Source organism: Lactuca sativa, chromosome 1 (assembly GCF_002870075.4).
Source record: "Lactuca sativa cultivar Salinas chromosome 1, Lsat_Salinas_v11, whole genome shotgun sequence".
In the NCBI taxonomy this organism is placed as follows: Eukaryota; Viridiplantae; Streptophyta; class Magnoliopsida; order Asterales; family Asteraceae; genus Lactuca; species Lactuca sativa.
In genome coordinates this window covers 17,395,909-17,417,758 of record NC_056623.2, presented here as the reverse complement: position 1 = coordinate 17,417,758, position 21,850 = coordinate 17,395,909, and the positions used below count along the sequence as shown (strand labels likewise).

At 35.2% G+C, this 21,850-nt stretch overlaps 3 protein-coding genes across 3 annotated transcripts; 1 reads left to right on the top strand and 2 right to left on the bottom strand.

Moving 5' to 3' along the window:
• Positions 1 to 966: 966 nt before the first annotated feature.
• On the bottom strand, positions 967 to 5,345 carry LOC111910493 (protein LEO1 homolog). Its single transcript, XM_023906330.3, has 11 exons — positions 5,133 to 5,345; positions 4,363 to 4,697; positions 4,130 to 4,253; positions 3,830 to 4,012; positions 3,293 to 3,469; positions 3,070 to 3,201; positions 2,377 to 2,556; positions 2,063 to 2,194; positions 1,853 to 1,960; positions 1,528 to 1,716; positions 967 to 1,377 (listed from the first exon to the last, which is right to left on the bottom strand). The coding sequence occupies exons 1-11, from the start codon at positions 5,253 to 5,255 to the stop codon at positions 1,216 to 1,218; spliced, it is 1,845 nt and encodes a 614-aa protein (XP_023762098.1). The 5' UTR covers positions 5,256 to 5,345; the 3' UTR covers positions 967 to 1,215.
• Positions 5,346 to 13,559: 8,214 nt separating this feature from the next.
• LOC111910492 (protein Asterix) lies at positions 13,560 to 14,648 on the top strand. The gene is made up of 3 exons (XM_023906328.3): positions 13,560 to 13,794; positions 14,234 to 14,334; positions 14,432 to 14,648. Exons 1-3 carry the CDS (start codon positions 13,657 to 13,659, stop codon positions 14,496 to 14,498), a joined length of 306 nt encoding a protein of 101 aa, XP_023762096.1. The 5' UTR covers positions 13,560 to 13,656; the 3' UTR covers positions 14,499 to 14,648.
• Positions 14,649 to 16,962: 2,314 nt separating this feature from the next.
• On the bottom strand, positions 16,963 to 19,152 carry LOC111910491 (biotin carboxyl carrier protein of acetyl-CoA carboxylase, chloroplastic). The gene is made up of 7 exons (XM_023906327.3): positions 18,796 to 19,152; positions 18,339 to 18,392; positions 18,117 to 18,253; positions 17,709 to 18,021; positions 17,505 to 17,576; positions 17,296 to 17,361; positions 16,963 to 17,190 (listed from the first exon to the last, which is right to left on the bottom strand). Exons 1-7 carry the CDS (start codon positions 18,964 to 18,966, stop codon positions 17,167 to 17,169), a joined length of 837 nt encoding a protein of 278 aa, XP_023762095.1. The 5' UTR covers positions 18,967 to 19,152; the 3' UTR covers positions 16,963 to 17,166.
• Between the last annotated feature and the right edge of the window lie 2,698 nt (positions 19,153 to 21,850).

Genomic DNA, 21,850 nt, shown 5'->3' with positions numbered 1-21,850 from the left:
ATATAGGGGTGTTAATCGGGTTCCGGATCAATCGGGTCGGGTTAGTTGGGTTTTTTAAACTAAAACTTCACCCGAAACCCGACCTTATTAAGCTACAGGTTAGACGGGTTAGGGCCAATCGGGATTCGGGTTAAACCAAACAAATTAAGGGCAACAAGTGGTTTTTAAAGACAATTATAGAGTTTTTGGTTCTGTGTGCTCTATGGTATTCCATTTTAATGGTGTGTTTAACGTATAGATAATCATAATATGATATAGTTATTTTAAAAGAGTTTGGAGAACTACTTGATTCATGCATATCAAATAGGAAAAAAAAATTATTAATTCATTCTTACATGTATTGTTTTATTGGACAAGTGGACATTACAATTAAGATGATCTTTTAGGAGGATGATCTTCATTAAAGAAACAATAATAAAAGATGGATGATTTTATTAAAAAAACTAAAAAAAAAAACTTTTTGCTTAGAAGAACAAAATTATCATGATACACTTGGTCCTTTTTTTTTCATTGTTATAATACCTTGTAAATATTAAAACTAATGCACCATGTCCTTTTTTTTTCATTGTTATAATACTTGTAAATATTAAGACGAATATGAAGAGAGTATGAAACTAATTGCTTTAGATACTCAATTTGTAGATTTTTAACAAAATTAAAGGACGAAAATCAAATATGAATGAAACTAAACAAATAAGATTAAAACATGGCAATGCGTTGTCATTGTACATTACTTGCAGAAAGGTTTGCATGCAATATGATATAGACATGAGTTTCGGGTTAATCGGGTTCGAGTATTTTTGACACCCCTAGGTGCATACGTTCTTTAAAAAAAAAAACAACATTGTGAGGTAACCGTGTTTCTTGTTAAAATAACTAAAGAAACTGCATGTGTAATAAGGCCAAAACTTGTTCATCATCATGTAAAATTCTTGTGATAACCTACCATTCATCTACAAAAAGATGTAAAGTAGAAAGTGATGGTGAGTTTTGAGATTAGATGAAAAGCAATCTTTGTTTTTCTATGTATTGAAAAGGAGAACGGACTAGGGAATATATACAGGAAAAGATAAGTCCGATTACACTATACGTATCCACTAATTTAGTGATTTCGAATGAAAAACGGGCTCCTATCTATCTAAAATAAAATAAATACAAGAGATGAGATGAGAATCTGTCTGCTGGTAATGTTGAAAGAAGCATTGATTATTATGATTAATCTTCATCGCTATCATAAACAAGTGCCTTTCGGCGATGTGATGATGATGTTGTAGCCTTTCGTGGAGGAGACGGAGACTCCAACTCCTCCTCATCTGAATCCATCTCCTTACGCTTATGCTTCTGACGTCCTCCTCCTGAACCCTTGTGCTTATTAAACTGCTCAACAACAACAACATTTATCACATGATTCACAACAAACTCAGATTTTGGTCTTTTCAACAAATAACTTAGAGAATTCCGTCCATTTTGGAATGGAATCAATAACTCCAATTCCATTTGTAAGGAAGATTAATGATATGCATATACCTGAGGTTCCTCTTCATCATCATCATCATCATCATACTGTTGTGGTTCTTCACCTCTTATATGTTGAGGGGACCTCTCCTCCTCTTCGGTTTCATACTCGGATTCCTCCTCATAGTCATCAACCGGACGCCTTGATGACTTCATAGAAGATGCAGATGACTTGCGACCAATATCCTTATGCCCTTGAGACTGGTGAGTGAAAAGTAGTCACAGATAAAAGTACAAATTATTTATCACACAAGACATGCATGTAATATATACTAGTTTTTATGATTATGAGAAGGGGATTGTCCTGTGTAGTAGCTAGGGGACTCATACATCATACCCTTTTTGCATTGATGATCCGTTTCTCAGCTCGAGCTTCCATTTCCAGGTCTTCCTCAAAGCGGCGACGGGCGGATGGTCGAGATTCATAATAATCCAGTTCCTCCTCCTATGTATAAAATTTCAGTAAGTTGGAAAAATAATATCTATTAGAATTAAAAAAGACATGACATATTTATTGATGAACAAGAATAGATTTTATAATTTAAACCTCATCAAGTGCATCCTCCAAGAAGCCAGGTGAAAGTTGACGCTCCCTACGCACACTGTGTGTGTATTTCCGGTTCACCTTTTCCTTCTTCCGGCTAAGTACTTCATTCGCCCTGATTGTTTGACTTTCAGCCTGGAATCAAATCATCGACCCATATTATACCTTATCAAATATTATATAACAACATAAATTTTCATTTATTTGTTTCTTTTTTTCTATTTACAACATTCTACTTACCGTTTTATCTTTTTGCTCATTAAGCCACTGTGGTTCAAACAATTCACACACTAATACATCACATAATTGTAACGTACCTTCTCTTTTTGTTCCTTCTCCCTCTCAGGGTCAATGGCAGTGACACAGTTTTTAACTCTGAACACTTTTTTATGGCGTGAATCAACGAGTGCAGTCAATAATCTGTGAGATTTAGAGCTCAAGGATGAAGGCATAAATCTCATCTTTCTCAAAACTCTCCCCTGAGATTGGAGGATTCCCTGCATTTCATTTTTCCATACATTACAACACCCCCATATTCATACCAAATAACACAATACACAAAAAACTACCTCAACATCTTTTTAAATCGTAACTAATAGACACTATAGACATAGGCAAATGAAGGATCATATGGGGATATATGAAAGAGCTAAATGCCAGAAATAGGAACATATTTTATTTATTCTTGTGTATTACAGCATTGACTTTACAAACTTTTTTTTAGCAAGGTCCAAGTGATTCTTCAAAAGTTGCAACATTGGGCTTATGCTGCATTTGTTACATTGGACAGGAACAGACAAGACTGGACAAGCTCTGTAAGATATATTCAATGATGAGGATGGGGGCGTTCATGTCTTTTTCACAATGGGAGATCTATAGTCAAGAACTTCGTGAGGAAAGATTGATTCATATATATATATATATATATATATATATATATATATATATATATATATATATATATATATATATATATATATATATATATATATATATATATATATGCATACCTTTTCATGTCGAAGAAAAAGATGAGCTTGATCATGCTGAGCATCTTGCACAGAAATGTCAAGAACTTCATTCCCAATCTGTAACTGTAAGCTGCCATCTGACCATCTAATAAACCTTGCATTGCTTTCATACTGCAAAAAACAGATATTCATAAGAAAAAAAGAAGAAGACCATAAACATGATAAACAGATTGCTTGGAACTCCAATCCAATATAAACTTACAGATTTTGTTCCATCAGGATTTCTCACAGCCCTGTAGCGAACAATATTGTTCTCCAAACGAATCCGTTTGGTGTGTCCAGACTCATCAGCAACGAATGCATCCTCTTCAACAAATGTCTTTGGATCAAATGGTTTAGGATCAATCCCCATAATGTTTGAAACTTTGATCATGTTCATCTGTAATCAGGAAACAAAGAAATTTAGGTGGTATATATTATATTGACTGCTGCATTATGGTTTAGGATCAATGCCCCTAACTCTACATCCTAACCCCTTAAATTACCTAATTTTTTTTTTCAATTTGGTCATTTTTATTGATTTATACCTATTCAACCAGTTAACCTGTTGATGTGGCATCCATGTGGCAGTGACATGGCGTCCATGTCTCCTTCAACAGGTTAACCGGTTGAATAGTTTAAAGCTTTAATAAAATTAAAATTAAAATAAGGAGTCCACAAGGACATCATGTCAAAGCCACATCAGCTAATAGGGACCCTATTCATCATCTACAAAAATGACTTTAAGTTTTATTATAACCTTTTCAGGATGTGAAGGAGGAGGTCGCAAAGGAATCCCTAGTTCCAATGGAGGTCCAACTGGTTTCTCTTTGGTTTTAATCTCAATGTTATCCTCTTCAGAATAATAGCGTCCCTCTTCATCAGCTAACATGTCTTCTGGCCTCAGATCGTTTTCATAACCTTCCTCTTCCATTGGAGATCTCTATGAAAAGAAAATTCGTTCAATTTCTTAAAGCCATACAATAACAAATGCACCATCATATAGATAGATTTATAATAAGGAATATAGGCATTATTGTTTTTAAGAATTGTTACAAACATTTGAATTGTCCTTGAGATGATTCTGAACAACATTATATTCTTCTGCTTCTTCATCATCAGATTCCCCAAATACATCACGCAGTTCAGGTGCTGTATTTGATATGTGGGCTTCATCAGGTGACCTATGATACGAAGCAAAGCAGAGAGGTTGAATGTGAGGTAAAAAAAAAAAATCTTGGACATGTAGCATGATCAACTTCTTCAACCATTCTTCAGAGTGGAGCACATTACCTCGGACTTGTAGCATGATCAACTTCTTCATCTGCATTGCCAACATAATGATTCTCCTCAGATCTTTCTGACTCACTCTCCACTACATCCCTTATCCTACTTGTTACAACTCTTTGACTGTAATCTTCTCTTTGGTCACTCCTTGAGTCGTTTCCTTCACTTTCATCCCTCTGGTCTCCCAAATCTACTTCTTGTGAGTTATGATCTCTTTCACCCTCACTCTCAATCTGATCATCATTTATCTCATGCAGTTCACCATCATTGCCTAAATCTGCTTCCCCTTGGCCTTCTACCACGTCTTCAGCTTCAGGTTTCAGCCCAATGTCCCCTTCATCCTGAACAAAGAATTCAACCACATGTAAACATCAATGATGTAAGATAAGGTTTACAACTTTATTGTACTCGTGATATTTCTAATAAAGTTTGATGTGGTTTAAGAATTCTCTCAAATTTGATAAAAATCAATGTGCAACTACGAAAAGCATATCTCTGATTCTCAAAAGTCAAAATTTCCTAGTTACAGTATTCCCTTAAACAATCAACAGTAACCTCATTCTACCGCCACACTCCTTCAATTCCCTAATCTCAAACATACATGTACATATTGTAGAGAAGGCACCCGGCGAACAAATTCAACTTCCCTATATCAATTAGGATCTAAACACATTCAATGTGATCATTATGAAGATACAATGCCGAACAAATATAAGCTTGTTTCCATCAAAATTAACCAATTATTCAACAAGAAAACTAGGAGAGATAGGTCGTACAGATGCGTAATCGGGCTGACGATTAGATTCGTGCTCTGATTCAACTTCTTCTTCTTCTTCCTCTTCCTCCGATTGATCACCGAACAAATTTTGCATCAGATGCCTTTTGTCGTCGGCAACCATTTTTCTCCGTTCGAGAATCGCCGAGGTATGTGTATTCTGTATACGTATAATTTTACAGCTGAAGAGACATGACACGCAGCACCACGCATTTTTTAACCCAAAATCTAATGTAGCAACTAGCAACTAGCAACCGTTTAGGATGTCACGTGAGACGCACGTTACGAGATATCGATCACAAATTCTTGGTTTTATTTTCAATTAGATTTAAAAAGCTTTTGAAATTCATTGGGATTCGTATTTAAAAAAAATCTGCTTTGGTTTAGAATTTTGTTGGTATGGACAACTTGAAGGGATGTTATGACAAGAAACAACAAGAAGAGATGGTGGTATTCATGGTGTTATACTGTTATAACATCATGTTAAGATGAGAGAGATAGAGAAAGAATTTGGGCAACCAATAGAAAATCACGTTGCATCTAGTCATGTCCACAACAAGAAGCAACACAACTAGATACAACAAGAAGGGGGGGGGGGGGGGGGGTGTTGATGCTTCTTAACGGCGGCGTTGAGAATGTTCCACCTCAACAACAACGAGATGCAACATGACTCATACCTTATACTCTTAGGGAGTCTAAGGGGGTGTTTGGATTAGCTTATTACTTATTGCTTATTAGCTTATTTGTGGTGGGAATAAGCAATAAACAATAACCATGAGGAGAGATGCTTATTAAAATTAGCTTATTTAGCTTAATAAGTTAGATTTTATCCAAACACTCAAAGTTAGCTTATTGTGGGAATAAGCAATAAACACCTCTTTTTATCCTATCCAAACACCCCCTAAGGTGCTGTTTGATTTTTTGAAGCTAAAATGTCTGCAGTTTGCAGACCATATCTGTAAGTCTCTGCAGCAGAAGAGGTGGACCAGACGTCTGCAATCTGCAATAAGAACATTGTTTATTTTTTAACGTCTACAGGCTACTGAATAAACTGAATTTTAAATAAACTGATTTTACATATGATGTTTTCTTTGACAATTATATACATAAATAACAACATATTGTCGATTGCAATCTAACCAAATTATCATTTAACGAGATAATTTTTTTAAATTAAATGACCAGTGTAATCTAATCAAAATTCCATGTATATAAAAAAATCATCAAAAACTCCATATAATAACGTTAAGCACCATCATCAAACACATATTTCACCCATTCAAATTTGTGTCGATAAGAAGACTATAACCAACTCCAGTGAGATCATGTATCGTTGTTACTGTGAAGTGAAGAGTGAAGTATATGTTCAAAATACATCATGGCTATATATATATATATATATATATATATATATATATATATATATATATATATATATATATATATATATATATATATATATATATATATATATAAACACAAGAATTGTGAATTACAAAATCAATGTGAAATCATATAATTGATCATCTGAAATCAATCAATTACATATGTGATAATAGTTAATTAAATAAAAAATGAAATCATTTGAAAAATCCAATCATCTACTTGCCAAGAAATAACGTCATCGCTTCATAGAGAAAAAAATGGGATTTTAGTTAAATCAATCGGCAACCTAATTGACCTCCAATTGTACCAGTACATGATCCCAATTACACCAATTCGCGTTCCATATTCGATCAATTCTCCATCCCAATTGAATTAGACACAAAATCGGGAACGGCACATATTCAACAAAAAATAACAGCACAACAAAACAAACCCTATAAAAAGTAGTCGAGGAAGAAGGGGGTTACCTGGCATCGGCGGAAGAATGCAACGGGAAGAGGGTGATGTCGGAATAGCGGACGACTTCTAGACGACGAAGACGGTTGTTGACGACGACCAGGACGACGCCGACAAAGAGAAGCGGAAGATGAACGATGAAGGAGGGAGTCGTTGAATGGTGGAAGAAGGAATTACGGAGGCGTCGCGTTGAGAGAAAACAGATGCACAATTTTTTCCAAGTTATGAATAAAAGTGTGCCTGCCTTAGAAGACTTAAGGCCAAGTTTGTGCCATGAAGACCCCGTGCAGACGTTTTCATGTCTGCGGACTTCTAAAAAACAAACATAATGCAACCCTCTATGTTTGCACGTAATCTGCGCGACGCAGACAAAAGAGGTCACGCAGACCTGCAGAGAAAAAACAAGAGAAATTAAATTACTTCCTACTTTTTATGCCTATAAATGTTCCTACCCAATTAAATTATGACAAGTGTCATCATTCCATATTTTTTTAACTAACTCATTAAGGCTATATTAGGAATATATCAAATTAAATTAAATTGAATGATGATTTGTCAATATTTCATTGGGTAGGAATAATTGTAGGCATAAAAGGTAGGAGGTAATTTAATTTCTCAAAAAACAAACAACTCCTAAGATGTTGTTTGTTTTTTCGAAGTGAAATTTTATGAAGTTTGCGGATGACATACATGAAAGGGTATTTATTACATTAAATGCATAACATGTCAGGAAGGGTGTCTTGTTTTTGTCAAGCTTTAGGGAGTCTAAGATACTGTTTGTTTTTTCGAAGCGAAATTTCAGTTTACTGTTTGTTTTTTCTATTTGACATCCATGGCATACACCCTTCCTGATGGTGTCTTGCCGAACAATATGACCCCAAACGATATTTTATTGTTGATGAGAGAGGAGAGAGAAGGCAATGGTTGAAAGTTTTTCATTGGTTTATTATTATCTTTTTTTCAATCTCAAACCATTTAATGTAATCCTGACTCGTCCCACCTAAATGACATGTTATGCTTTTAATGTAACATAAATGACGTGATAACATGATATATTGTAACGATTCAAAAATGACAACAAATTTAAACTTTTCAAAACAACTCATTTACTAAAAGAAGTGTTTACAAAACCATTGTTTCCAAAATATTATTTAAAATCAGAGTCTCCCAAGATCCAATCAGTCGTAAAACCAAGGATGTGTACGGTCATGCATTCGTCTTGCCACAATCATCTAAAGTGCTTGAAACAATAAACTGAAACTGTAAGCACGAAGCTTAGTGAGTTCCCCAATAATACAACCACACAAACAGATAACAAATACAATCAAACATGTCGGGTCTAATCAACCATTGGGTTGGAATACCATAGGCCCAGTCAACCTTTGGGTCCAATTATCCTCGGGATGGAATACCCCAAGTTGGAATGCCAATATACAATGGGTCGAGTCAACCATCGGGTTGGAATACCCCAGGCCCAATCAACCTTCGGGTCCAGTCATCTCTCGGGATGGAATACCCAAGTTTGGAATGCCAATATACAACGGGTCTAGTCAACCATCAGATTGGAATACCCTAGGCCCAGTCAACCTACAAGTCCAATCATCATCGGGATGGAATACTCCAGGTTGGAATGCCAATATACAACGGGTCTAGTCATCCTCGGGATGGAATACTCTCGGGCCTAATCAACCATCGGTTTGGAATGCCCACGGTCTGTTGGCTCACACACATAACAGTAAAGCCTCAACCGCCAACCAAAATATGTGCACATATAACAGATAGACATATAACCGGCCAATAAACTATCAGACAGATCGACATATCACTACTGCATACTCACATCCTCACTACAGCATAACGACATTCTATCACAAAGTAGGATATCAAATCCAATGGGTCAGCCTTGGTGCCTTCGACCCATAAGTATAGTGAGGAAAATCACCTCTCGATCTTATTAATAACTGATGAGGTCTTGACTCTGAATCTCAGCTCTAACCGTCACCTATCTATCCAAATGACCAATTCTCAAACACAATCCAAAAATATCCAAAATACCCCTATGTCAAACTTGGTCAAAATCAGGTAAAAGTCAAAATTCCAAAAAGTCAATTAAGTCAACCCAGCTGAGTACGCTTAGCGTACTCAGCTGTACGCCCAACGTATTCGGCTGGCTACCAACCCAACTCATTAAGAGCTTAATACTTAAGCTCTTAAGCCCATTTTCCATATCCATGCCCGAAATGATGTCCTTGACCAAAAAGTTTCCAACTTTATGCTGGCCATTAAGTGCTTAATGTCCAAAACCCTATGTTCTTAACCCATTAAGACCATCTAACACATGCATGGGTTACATACAACACTCAAGATCATATTTTTATGGTTCATAATAGCTCCATAATGGACAGGAGTGAGCAAAAACCAATCCGATAAAAGAAAAAACGCAATAAACCGCAACCGAAAAATCGAAACCGATGCAAAAACCGATGGTGCATATTTTTTTTCTTGAAAAACCGAATTTATTGGTGCGGAGCAGTTTTTATCTAGAAACCGGACCACCAAAACCAAACCGCACCGCAAGCTTGTTAACAATAACATAAATCACTAATTTATATTATACAATTATACATATTTTTTAAAAAACTAATAAATTCTAATTTACACATATATTATATATTGAACTTGACGGTAATTAGTAATTAGATATTAGGGTTAATATGTGAGTTCGTCACTTTGTGTTTGTGAGTTAATGATTATGTGTAAAGTGTAAACACTATGTGGGCTACAACTTGCAAGCTTGTAACTTCTAAGCACAAATTGAATAAAAAAAATGAGCTTGAGAATATGGCTTACAAAAGAAATGATCAAGTAAACAACATAAAAAAACTCAAAATTACAACATCTAAATGTGAGGAAACGAAACGACAACATGTTATACAATCATAAATCTTCACATGAACACCACAGTTAAAAAAAATCGTATCAGTGGACATAAAAAACTGCACCATATGTTTGACACGATTTAAAACCGACACCAAACCGGTACAAAACCGAAAACCGCACTAAAAAACCGCAAAAACAAACCATTGAAAAACCGCACCCAACGGTTTCTAGAATACAAAAGCCACACCTTGCGGCTTGCAGTTCAGTTTGGCCTTAAAACGCACCAAACCGCACCATGCTCACCCCTAATAATGCATAAAGTTTCCAACTTTATCCATTAGAATGGTCCCGATAAAGTTTCAACTTAATTCATTAAGTCCAAGTCTCTAATCTTCAGATCTGAATCAAAATGATGTTTAGATGGATAAAGTTTCAAACTTTATCCATAACAAGGTCACAAACTTTCAAGATCTAAACTTTTATGCATTTAAAGTGACTAAAAGCTCATAACACTCAAAAACTAGATAGATCTAATAATATAATCTTCAAGATTCAAACTTTATACCTCTAGAAGAAAGATCAGTGAACAAAGTATGGATCTACAAGCTCCAATGCAACCAACATTTCTTCCATGAGTTCCTTCTTCTCCAAGGTGCACTAAGAACACTCCAAAACACTTAAAAACACCTTTTTTCTCACAATGCTCAATATAGGGTTAAGGTTTCAAGAGAGGGTGTTGGAGAGGTAGAGGCTGAGAATGGAGTGGGTTTGGGGAAGTTAAGGAGCTTAAATAGGGCTCAAACCACGAAAATAGGGTTTGGGCGTAAATTGAGCATGCACGACTAGGGATGCCCTAGTATGCCCAATGTACATGTTAAGTACACCCAACGTAATAGGGTTTGGGCGTAAAATTTTTAGTTAAATTTTGAACTAAAAATTACTATGTTTGCTTAATCATAATTGATACTCATGGATTATGGATAAAACTGCTTAATTGTTGTTATCAAATGATATTATAAACAATTATTGTGTTTGATTAATCATTATTGGTACTCATGGATGGAACTGCTTAATTGTTGTTAATCATTGTTGATTAATCATTATTAGTTTTCTTATTTTGTTGTTATCAGATGATATTATAAACTTTCAAATATTTGAAACAACATACAAATATCAAATTTTGTTGTTTTCATTTTGTTACACAAGACATGACAAAATATGAAGGTCTTGTACTATGTTTGATTTGAAGATGTGATCAACCACATATAAACATACAATTTTAAGTTATTTTTTGATATCATGAAATCTCGAAGGAATGAAATGATTTAGTTCATTATAAGTATACAAAATTGTTTGTTTTGTCCCATTATGAGATGAGAAAAAGTATAATACAATATTTTCCAATAAGCTTTCTCAAGGGCTTGGTTGTAGTACATTTAAAGTATACCATATATTTTGTCACATTTTAAAAAATCATGAAACGTAATGAAAGAATTGCTAATAAGACATCGATTAAAAATGTTTCTCTCGCACGATGAGCATGTAATAGATTTCAAAATGGTTTAAATCATAAAAGGAAGCGCCTATCAATATACCCAAACTTGGTTGTTTTCGAAGTCTTCAGGCTCAATTAAACCATCTTTGAAAATTTGTCTAGGATACCACAAAACATTTCCAACATAATACAATGATGAAATTTGTGAAAATAGAGTGGATATACATCCACAACTTTTCCCTTATGGTCTTGTTTGTTATATAAGACATAGCAATATATAGCAAGTTATATTAAGTTTGGTATGTATTGGAGTGAGATTGAAAATGATGTCGATTGGAAAACACTTAATTGTTTTGTTCTACAAAAATGATGAAACGATGACTCACTACGAATATTTCGTTTGTGACTTCCCTTGTCATCCTCACATCATAGACACATCAATAAAAAGTGTTCGGTCCATTCCAACATCCTCCATCCAGGTCAATCATGTCCCATGTAACAAATATATGCAACTCAAAATGTTATGAACCAATGTGAAAGCATTTTGTAACATAAATCAAACCAATCCTCACTTCTACATCCTCCATCCAGGTCAATCATGTCCCATGTAACAAATATATGGGTTCACGGGTTGACCGAGTTGATGTTTCCAACCCACCAACCCGTGACCTGAATAATTATATGTGTCATGTACGGGTTGATGCATTCTGACCCGCCAACCCAAACCCAATACGATTGTCACCCCTACATTCATCCTTTATTTCTTTTTCATTTTTTGTAATTGTAAAGTTCTAATGGGTACGGTAAAAGCCACATATTTGTTCTCATTTTATCCACTCAAGAAACTTGCCACGCTATGAAAATCGAATGAATAATGGAGAAGAAACTCAAGAAAAGAATCAGGAAACAACTCAAAAATCGAAGGAAGTACAAGGAAGAAATCATCAAGATTGAAGTTATTGAGCATAAAATAGCTAGATCATGTTGTCATCTTCTCACTCTTCTTTGTCTTTATGTATCTCTAACTTTTTAGTGATAGGAAGATGGAATTCATTTTTCATGTTGTAAATTTATAGTTACATCATTTTTGGTAGGATCTTAAAATCTTGATCAAATCTTACGATTATGATTTTGCAAAACCCAAAACCAAACCTACATATGACAGCGATCTTGACAACCTTGCGTAAAACCACTTACAAACCAGATTATAAATGAATTTTTTTCTTGAACATGTTATGTTATTTTTTGAAAATAAAAAAGATCTTTCTGTAATAATACTAAACTATAGGGTCTATTTACGTTGTTACAGTCGACCTACCAAGATGATTTAGAGGACGTTTGAAATTTCATTTAAAACAACTTATTGATTTTTTGAAAAGTCAATAAGTCAAAAGGTGTTTGATAATATGAAAAATAATTTTAAACTATTTTTTCTTTAATCCTTTAAAAATAAGATTTCAATAAGCTAGAATTTATAATTTTTCAAAACTCCTTAAAAATTTTAGATCGTAAAATACAAATATCTCTTAAAACATATATAAACTAACACAAACATTTAAAAAAAACAATTTGATAACACTTAAAAACTAATCCAAAATCATTTTAAGAACGCTTTTTTAACTTATTGACTTCTTAAAAAGTGAATAAGTTAAAAAAAAAGTTTGTGTATAAAAAAAAACATTTTAAAACAACTTTTTGTTTTAGTCTTTAGAAATGAAATTTTAAGAAGTTATAGTTTCTTACTTTTTGAAACAAGTTATGATTTTTTATGTTTACAAAATAAATAAAAGACAAAATTAAGAGGATATTTGGCAAAAAAAACGTATTACTTATTAATTTATTGTTAGAAGAAATTAATTTATGATAAAAATGACTTATTAGCGGTTTGCCACCCCTATAAGCTATTTTTATCCAAATACATTTTAGTTTTTGGTGGTGAGAAACTGCTAATAATTTAATAAACTGTTTTGCCAAACACCCCTAAACCAAACCTTTTTTAACTTATTATTTATTGCTTTATACAACTATAAAAACTAATCCAAAAATTTGTAAAAACTTATTTTTCAACACAATAAATCTATTTAAAAATAATATTTTTTTTCTTCGAAATAAAATCCCAAACAACATCTAAAAGAATCCATTTTTCTAGACACCATAAATCCTTTTGCTAAAAGCCCAAAAATTGTCCAAAAATAAATACTAAACACCCTTTATATTGTATTGTGAAGTGTGAGGCGACAAAATTCAGGGAAGACCGAACCGAAGACAATCAGAGATCGTGAGAAGAAAACAGATCTATTCTACAACGATGTCGTCCGGCAATGATCCTCGGCAGCCGTCATCGGCGAAGCCTTACAAGCCTCAAGCGGTTCATCCTGATAATTTGCCCATTGATTACTCTGGTTTCATCGCCATCATCTTCGGCGTCGCTGGCGTTATGTTCCGGGTTAGTTTTTTAATGCACTTTAGATGAAAACATGTTGCAAGCTTGTATGTATACGTGTTGAATTGTTGTTGTACGTATTGTATGAGTTCCAAATACAGGTGAGTTGAGATCTGGAAAAGTAATTCGGTAAATTTAAGAATCTAATTTACCATCTGAAACATTTATACGATCGTTTGATTGGTTGTTAGAGAATCGGGCTGCTGTAACCTGATAGTATATGGTTAATTCTATACATATTAGGTTATTACGAATGGCGCACCAAAGCAAAATATTAGGGCACAATAAGAAAGTATAGGATTTTGTTTATGGTGACAGAGTTTGTGCAACCTGATGAATTATTATCTAAGACTATTACTCATTTACTTGTGGGTTTTATAGAAGTTGATTCATAGGCTGATGGATGATGTTAATTTGCATGTATGTATATGTATGTTTGCAGTACAAGCTTGGTTCATGGCTTGCTCTCATATTCTGTGCTCAGTCTCTTGCTAACATGAAGAATATAGAGACTGATTTAAAGCAGATCTCCACAGGATTTATGTAAGTCCATTATATGCTATCTTCATCACTGAGTTGCAATCTGCTCTGTTGCAGCATGGCATATATAAAGTTTGATATTGTTGGTGTTGTTTAATAGGTTTGCTGTTATGGGAATGGTGACAAATTACTTAAGCCCTGCTCGACCAGGAGTGAAGACGACTTGAGATCTTGACTCACTTTAGTTTACACCCAGTGATTCAAAAGTTTTCTTTGGAATGCTCTTTTCTGTGATGTAATCCCATAGTCACTGTTCTGAACTTAGGTAGTGAACTATTATCCCATGTTTTTGTTTGTATTAAAACTGAAATTTATTATGCTTTCTTTCTTTTCCTTACACACACACACACACACACTAGTCTAGAAGAATAAATGGTGTTTTATATAGGGGTGTTCAATGAATGCCTCCCTCAATGCCATTTTATCAATATATTTACTTAAGATGATCTGATTTTCTTTTGTTGTATCTAAAAAGCAAGGTCAAGTAGATACCATACAATTTTAAAACGTTAGTTGAAACTGAAACAGGCAAATCATAAATTTTGTTATCACATTATTAATTACCTAAAATTTTGGAAAAGAAAACGATACAACAGCTTTGATGGATTTCAAAAGAAAGATCAGCTGAAAAGTCTTTATATTTGGGTGAGACTGAACTTATCGATGTTACATTGGAAGAAGATTTCAAACCAAAAGGAATGGATATGTGCAATGATGCATTCTTGAACATTTTGTCTGATTTTGAAGATAATGGAGTCGAAGTTGATAAGACAATGACAATAGCTATTTGGGTGTAGGCCGACTTCATAAATGAAGGAGTCGACACCAAATCGTCTGATGACACATCAGAATTTAACCAATAATTAGGATTTACTTCACTAAAAAAAGATAAAAACCAAATTGTTAATGAGGCCCAAATATAAAGACTATTCGGTATTACCATTTTTTGATCCTGTCCTATTTGCTTTATCTATAGACAAAATAGCAAAAATGGTTCATGTGGTATGTATTTTTTTTTTTGGGTTTTAGTCCAAACCATGATTTTTTTGGATTGGTAGTCATTTTCAGCTAGTTTCGTTGCTTTTTTGGTCCCCAGAAAACTGAAAAGACTAAAATGCCCTTCTCATATATTTTTTTTTATGATTTTTGCTATTTAATTTAAAGTTTTATTAATAAAAATTATGGGGCCCACCTCTCTCTCTCTCTCTCTCTCTCTCTCTCTCTCTCTCTTATTTCTTCATTTTCTTCTTCATTTTTATGGTAAAAACACCATCGGAGGTGGATGCATTTCCGGTGAGCATCAAGAACAACAACACCGGCAAGCCAAGGGGCTGCCATCGCCACCAACTGCCGCCTCCGTTAATGCTTCCTTCTTCTCGGATCAACAGAGGATCGAAGACCTCCATCCCTTTTTACGTTTTTCTGCCGATCACAACAGAAAGGGAATGAAGGCTTCGATGATAGCCTTCTGTCGGCACCCCTCCTCGTGACTGTGTAACCACCACAACTTGAGACCTGCTTATCAATTTCACAAAGAAAGAAGAAAGAGACATCGAATCTCCATCTCTGTCCCATCTTCTCGTTCAAAATCAAATAAGAAATAGAGGATCATTGAGAGCTGCGATCGAAAACACATACACACACTTATTAATCAATCCAACTAAGATAAATAAATGATATCCATGGTTCGATTTCACACGTAAAATCAATTTCTGATTCGAAATTGATTTCATATTGCATTAGGGCTTACCGAGATTGGATCTTGAGAGATCGATGTGGTTAAATCTTGACAAATTCGAAATCGTTTTTTTCCCTTGATATGTCTTCAACTTCTAAATCAATTTCATATGTTGTTCTTGAAGAGCAAACCTAGAACATTGAATGTTCATGTGTGTGTCGGTGTGTGTTAAAGTGCAAACATGTGAATTGATTTCCAAAAACGAAAATTAGATCACTGCCGACATTCATCAACGACATGACATCTCCATCACCTGCTAGTAAACCTAACAACACCGTTGTCGTCCCTTTTTTCTTCCTCCCTGTCGATAACCAAACCCTAAATCTTGATATTTTAGGTGAGTTTCATTGCGGTAGTTTGGTCCAATGGAGGAGATGATCAATTTCTCGACACTGGAAAGATTATCGAGGTTCATTGGGTAAGGGAGGGGAAATATCATGAACAAGAACTCAAGAACTGGGTAAGAGTTGGGGAAAATGGGGGAAAGAGGTGGGGTCACAAGAGAGAGAGAGAGAGAGAGAGAGAGAGAGAGAGAGATGCCCACTTTTATATTTAATAATAATAATAATATTAAAAAGTGAAAGAAAAATGAAAAATAAAAATTCATTAAGGATATAATAGTCTTTTTAGTTTGGATAGGGACCAAAACTGGAAGCAAAGAAGCTCAAAAGGACCACCAACCCAAAAAAGTCGGGGTTTGAACTAAAACCCTAAAAAAATACATACCATAGGGACCATTTTTGCAATTTTGTCTTCTCTATAGTCAGATAGCTTTGTTAACTAACCAACCAAATCAAAAGTTCTAATCACAAAGCAGAAAACAATCCCATTTCTCCCAAATTACAAACCAAAACCGATTCATGATTCATTTGCTAAAGCTACAAGAACTGAAGTGATAGACACAACACAATTACTTAAAAGCAAGCATCTTTTTCTTACAAGTAAGTGATGTGTTATTTTAATATTTGGGCTTACAAAACCAAACCAATTTGTAACAACAACTACCAACGTCCTCTCCTCAAAAAACAAACACAAACTCTAATTTCCATTTTGCCACATCACACAGCTTCATAATCATATAATGTTCCACTTCCACCTCAAGGTTCAATAACAAGTAAAGGCTGCAACACAACACAACAAACCATAATCAATTCAGAACGTAAATTGATGTGTGCATGTGTGTGTCAGTGTGTGTGCGTGTGTGTGAGATAGATAGAGAGAGATACCGTATCCAGGCTAACTGGTTTCCCATCCTCAGCAATAATATCAACTACTGTTCCCGATTGATCAGCCTAACAGAATAATTCACACAGACACATCAAATACACTTAATATAACCTATTTTTATCTTGTTGTAGCCAATAGCTTTTTGACAGGTCATAATTAAGATTTAGGTTGTCAGAAATTATCAAAATTATGAAAGAGACTGAATTACCTCGATCTCATTCATCAACTTCATTGCTTCAATAATGCATATTACTTGACCTTTCTGAACCTTGTCTCCCACCTAGTAATAAAAAAAAATACATCAAATATCTTCACATCACTTCCACTTCCACTTCCAAATCAAGAAAGAATAAGACTATTTTCAATGAATGAGGATGAGGAGGGCATTAACGTCTTTTGTTGGTTAATATACCTTAACAAAAGCAGGAGCTCCTGGTGCAGGGGCGCGATAGAATGTTCCAGCCATGGGGGATTTGAGAGGAGGACGTGAGGATTTTGGCTTTGCAGGGGGAGGTAATGCTGGCGGTGATGCGGAAGGAGCCGGAGTGGCGGCTTGTGGCGGTGGTGGTGGTTGTGAATGATACATAGGCTGTGGTTGTTGTGATGATTGCATCATCATCATAGGAGGTGCAGGAGGTGGGGCTAAAGCTTCTTTTTTTCTTATAATCACCTCACGATCATCTTGTTTTAGCTGCAACTCCATTATATCTCTCGAATCCACTAGCCTGAAAATAAAAAAAGATAATAATTACACTTTACACCCCAAATCCCAAATTAATTTAAGAAAATATATGTATAAGAAAGAAAGATATTAGCATACTCAACAAGTCCCGCAACTTGGTTCATGAATGCGGTGATGGATGCAACATCAGGAACTGCAGTTTCAGAAGAAGATATTTTGCTCGACTTTTCATCTGATGGTGGTGGTGCAGAATTTGATGATTCCCCAACAGAAATCTGAAGAGGAAAGATTAGCATCTGATTTTGGTTGGAAACCAGGAAATGTCAATGATATTTGATATATTATTTATTCGTAGGTTACCTCATTAAGCTGAGCAGACACTTTCATAACACCATTCTGGTTCCTCTTAGTTGCCTACATGATGATGATGTTTTAACAAGTTAACAGATACATGCTTGATAATTCATAATCATATTGTGGCTCAATCGTTATTGAATTATAGATGGTAGAAGCTGTGCACTTAAATCTTTGAACAGTACCACTTGTCAAGTCATAGCCAGTCAGTCACGTTTTGATAAACCAAGGGTTTTAAAATCTATTCAAGCAACTAGGAAAACTGAATTACACTAGTGGATGTGGATCAAACAGAATTTGAATTAAAAAGCAACTACAGAGTACAGAGATGGAGAATGAGGGAATCTAACTAACACGGCATCAAAATTACCGAATTCATGCCAAAAACAAACTAACTACACAAACGTCTCAACAACTTGTTAAGTGAAGTGAATAAAAGATTGAGCATGAAATCTGAAGATACCTGAAATCCTAGAGACGGTGATCGTGAAACCAAAGCGCGGTTGGGTTTGATTTTGAAATCGGATTGGAAGAGAACAATGGAGGTGTTGCGGTGGTTGGGGATTTGCTTAGGGTTGGAGTGAGGTGCAAGTAAAGCTGAAGTCTTGGGGCAAGGAACAGAGAAAGACGCCATTTTGGATGGAAATTGGGATTTGGGAATGGCGGAGGAGATTTGTAGGGATTTGAGGGCGGTGAAAACAGAGGAAAGGGGAGGGGGAAGGTAGTGTCTAGTGTGAAAACCGATGGCGATATGAACGAGGAGAGGCCAAGGCTGAACAGGACAGCTACACCCAGTCACCCACTGACCCACTCTATTCAATAACTAGCCATCGAGGCTATATAAGAGCTTAAGCCTTCAAAGCCCATAAATAATTAAAAAACAAATTAAAAATTAAAAATTTCCTTTCCATAACCTAAAAAACTTTGTAGACATTATATATATTGCAATAAAAGTTCTGAAGATTGTCAAAATATGACGGTTTTGTCTCTAAGATTTTAGATATGTTTATGTTTAATATTTATGGTGTTTTTGTTAAATGTGTCATTTAGTAGGTCACCCACCGGTTTCGTAATAACACTCTCCACATCAGTGTTAACTAAGTTTTTTTTTGTTGACATAGCACAAGAACCTCATCTGTTAGCGGATAGCTTAGCCCATGTATTTTAGTGTTGTATGTTTGCTAGTTTCAACCCATTTGGCCTTTGGTGTATTTGTATATGTAGCTGTATATTTTCATAATGGATAATCAAGGAGAATGATACTCAATTTCATGGTATCAAAGCTCCATAATTTGAATTCCCTTGTTTCCTTATTCTATCTCCTAAATATCCTTTGTTTATTTTTCTCTCTCTCCAGAATTTCCTACTTGCCTTCTATGGCTGTCGATCCTTTCTACCCTAAACCTACTGACGTCGTCCTCTTCCCCTGCATCAATTCGTCATTGGCAATCTTCATGTATGGAACAAATAATATCATTCCTCCTCCTCCAAACAAGGTGTTTGGTGTAACCAACATCAAAACCTACATACCGTTGATTATTGATCTTGACCGCTTCAACTATGATGCTTGGAGAGATTTATTTAACACTCATTGCAAAGCTTTCAAAGTGATTGATCATATCGATGAATCGACTCCAAAATCTACAGAAGCTGAATGGGCAAAAGTCGACTTGATTGTTCAACTTTGGCTCTATGGATCGATGTCTCAAAATGTTCTCAATATGGTGTTGAAAGATGGTCAATCAACAAAAGATCTTTGGGTTTCGACCGAAAATCTCTTTCGCTCTGACAAACACTCACGGGTCATGCATCTTGAAAATGAACTTCGTAATATCACCATGGGCGATCTCTCGGTTGTTGCATATTTCACCTAGATCAAAGCGATCTCGGACCAACTTGAAAATCTTGTTCCAAAGTTTTGGGTAAAAACCTCTTAATGTATGCTATACATGGTCTCTCCTCCAAGTACCAAAATGTGGCTAGTTTTGTGCCACACTGTTCCCTGTTTCTATCTTTTTCAGACACTTGTGACATCATTACCCTCGAAGAACAAACTCTCATGCAACAACGAGTTGTTCCGAAAGCTTCACATCTCGATCGTGCATCATCACCAACTGTTCTTCATGCCACCCGAAACTCCATCTCCAACGGAGGGAACAACCAAAACCAAAGACTACAAGCACATAACATATCCTAGTGTCCTACAGTATAGTGATCAAACTTACCTCAGTTTGTTTTCAGTCAAACAAATGATCAGACTGCTGAACCGGAAAATCTATGCGCTAATCAATCAAATAGAACCCCAATTAAAAATTGTGTTATAAACCATAACTATGAATCTAGTTCATTTGTCTAACACCTAGGGTAAAAGACCATTTTACCTTTTCCTCACTTGGCCCAATAACCAAGGCCTATCCCAATGACACCAAAAGCCCAATATGGCCTAAATTCATAAATGATACCCAAAGCCCTTTATGGACCCAAAATCCAAGAAGGCCCAAATCCTAAAAATGACCTAAACTCAAAAAGAATAATGGCCCAACAAGGACCAAAACCCTAATAGTCCAAATATGGTCAAAATCACAAAAGTCAACAGTTGCTGAGTATGCCAAACATACTCAGACTTATGCCCTGCGTACACCATCTTTGGCCAGTACGAGCTGGGTACGCCCAATGTACTCCACAGCAAGCCCAACTTGCTATAAAGAGCTTAATTGGTTAAGCCACTAAGTCAACTTCTCAAATTTGATCCTAAATGATATCTTAACATGTAAAGTTGGCAACTTTACTCTTCTACATGTCTTAATTGGACCCAATACTTATTTTTTACCATTATAACCCATAATAAGAACCCTCACTCATGCATGGTCCAATATAACACATTGAGATTTCATTTTTATGCACAAGGGACCTAAAAAATGCTAAGATCTACCATCCCTAGTTTCTGGAGTAGCTCATACTCTCAAGCAAGACTTAAAGGGCCATAAAAAGCACAAAAACAAGTCCTAGCTAGATCTATCAAAATGAACTATAAATATTTTTGGATTAGGTGTCTAAGCCCATAACTATAATTGGTATGTACTTGAATTGATAATAGCACAATCCTTTTGGGTTGCCTTCATACTAGCAACTAGACAGGATGATTTATTGAGAGAGAGGAAGAATTTATTATTTGGAATAATAAAATGATTTATTAATGTATTATGGAAATAATATATTAATTATAAATCATGTTGTTTAATTAATATTTAATCAGAAATTAATTTTGGGATTAAATGAATTAATTAAAAGTACATGGGCTAATTAGCAATTAGTTAATAGTTGTGGTTTTGGGCTCTTGGACAACCCTAGAGAGGGTTGGACGAAAACTATAGGGAGGCCCTAAGGATTTTCATCCAAAGCCTTGAGAAGGGGAGTCCATGGGTTGCTTAGGCCTTAAGCTGGAAATTAGGGTTTCCACCTGCAAACCCTAACTTTAGGACTAAGCAACCTTAACTATAAAAGGAGCCTTACCCCTC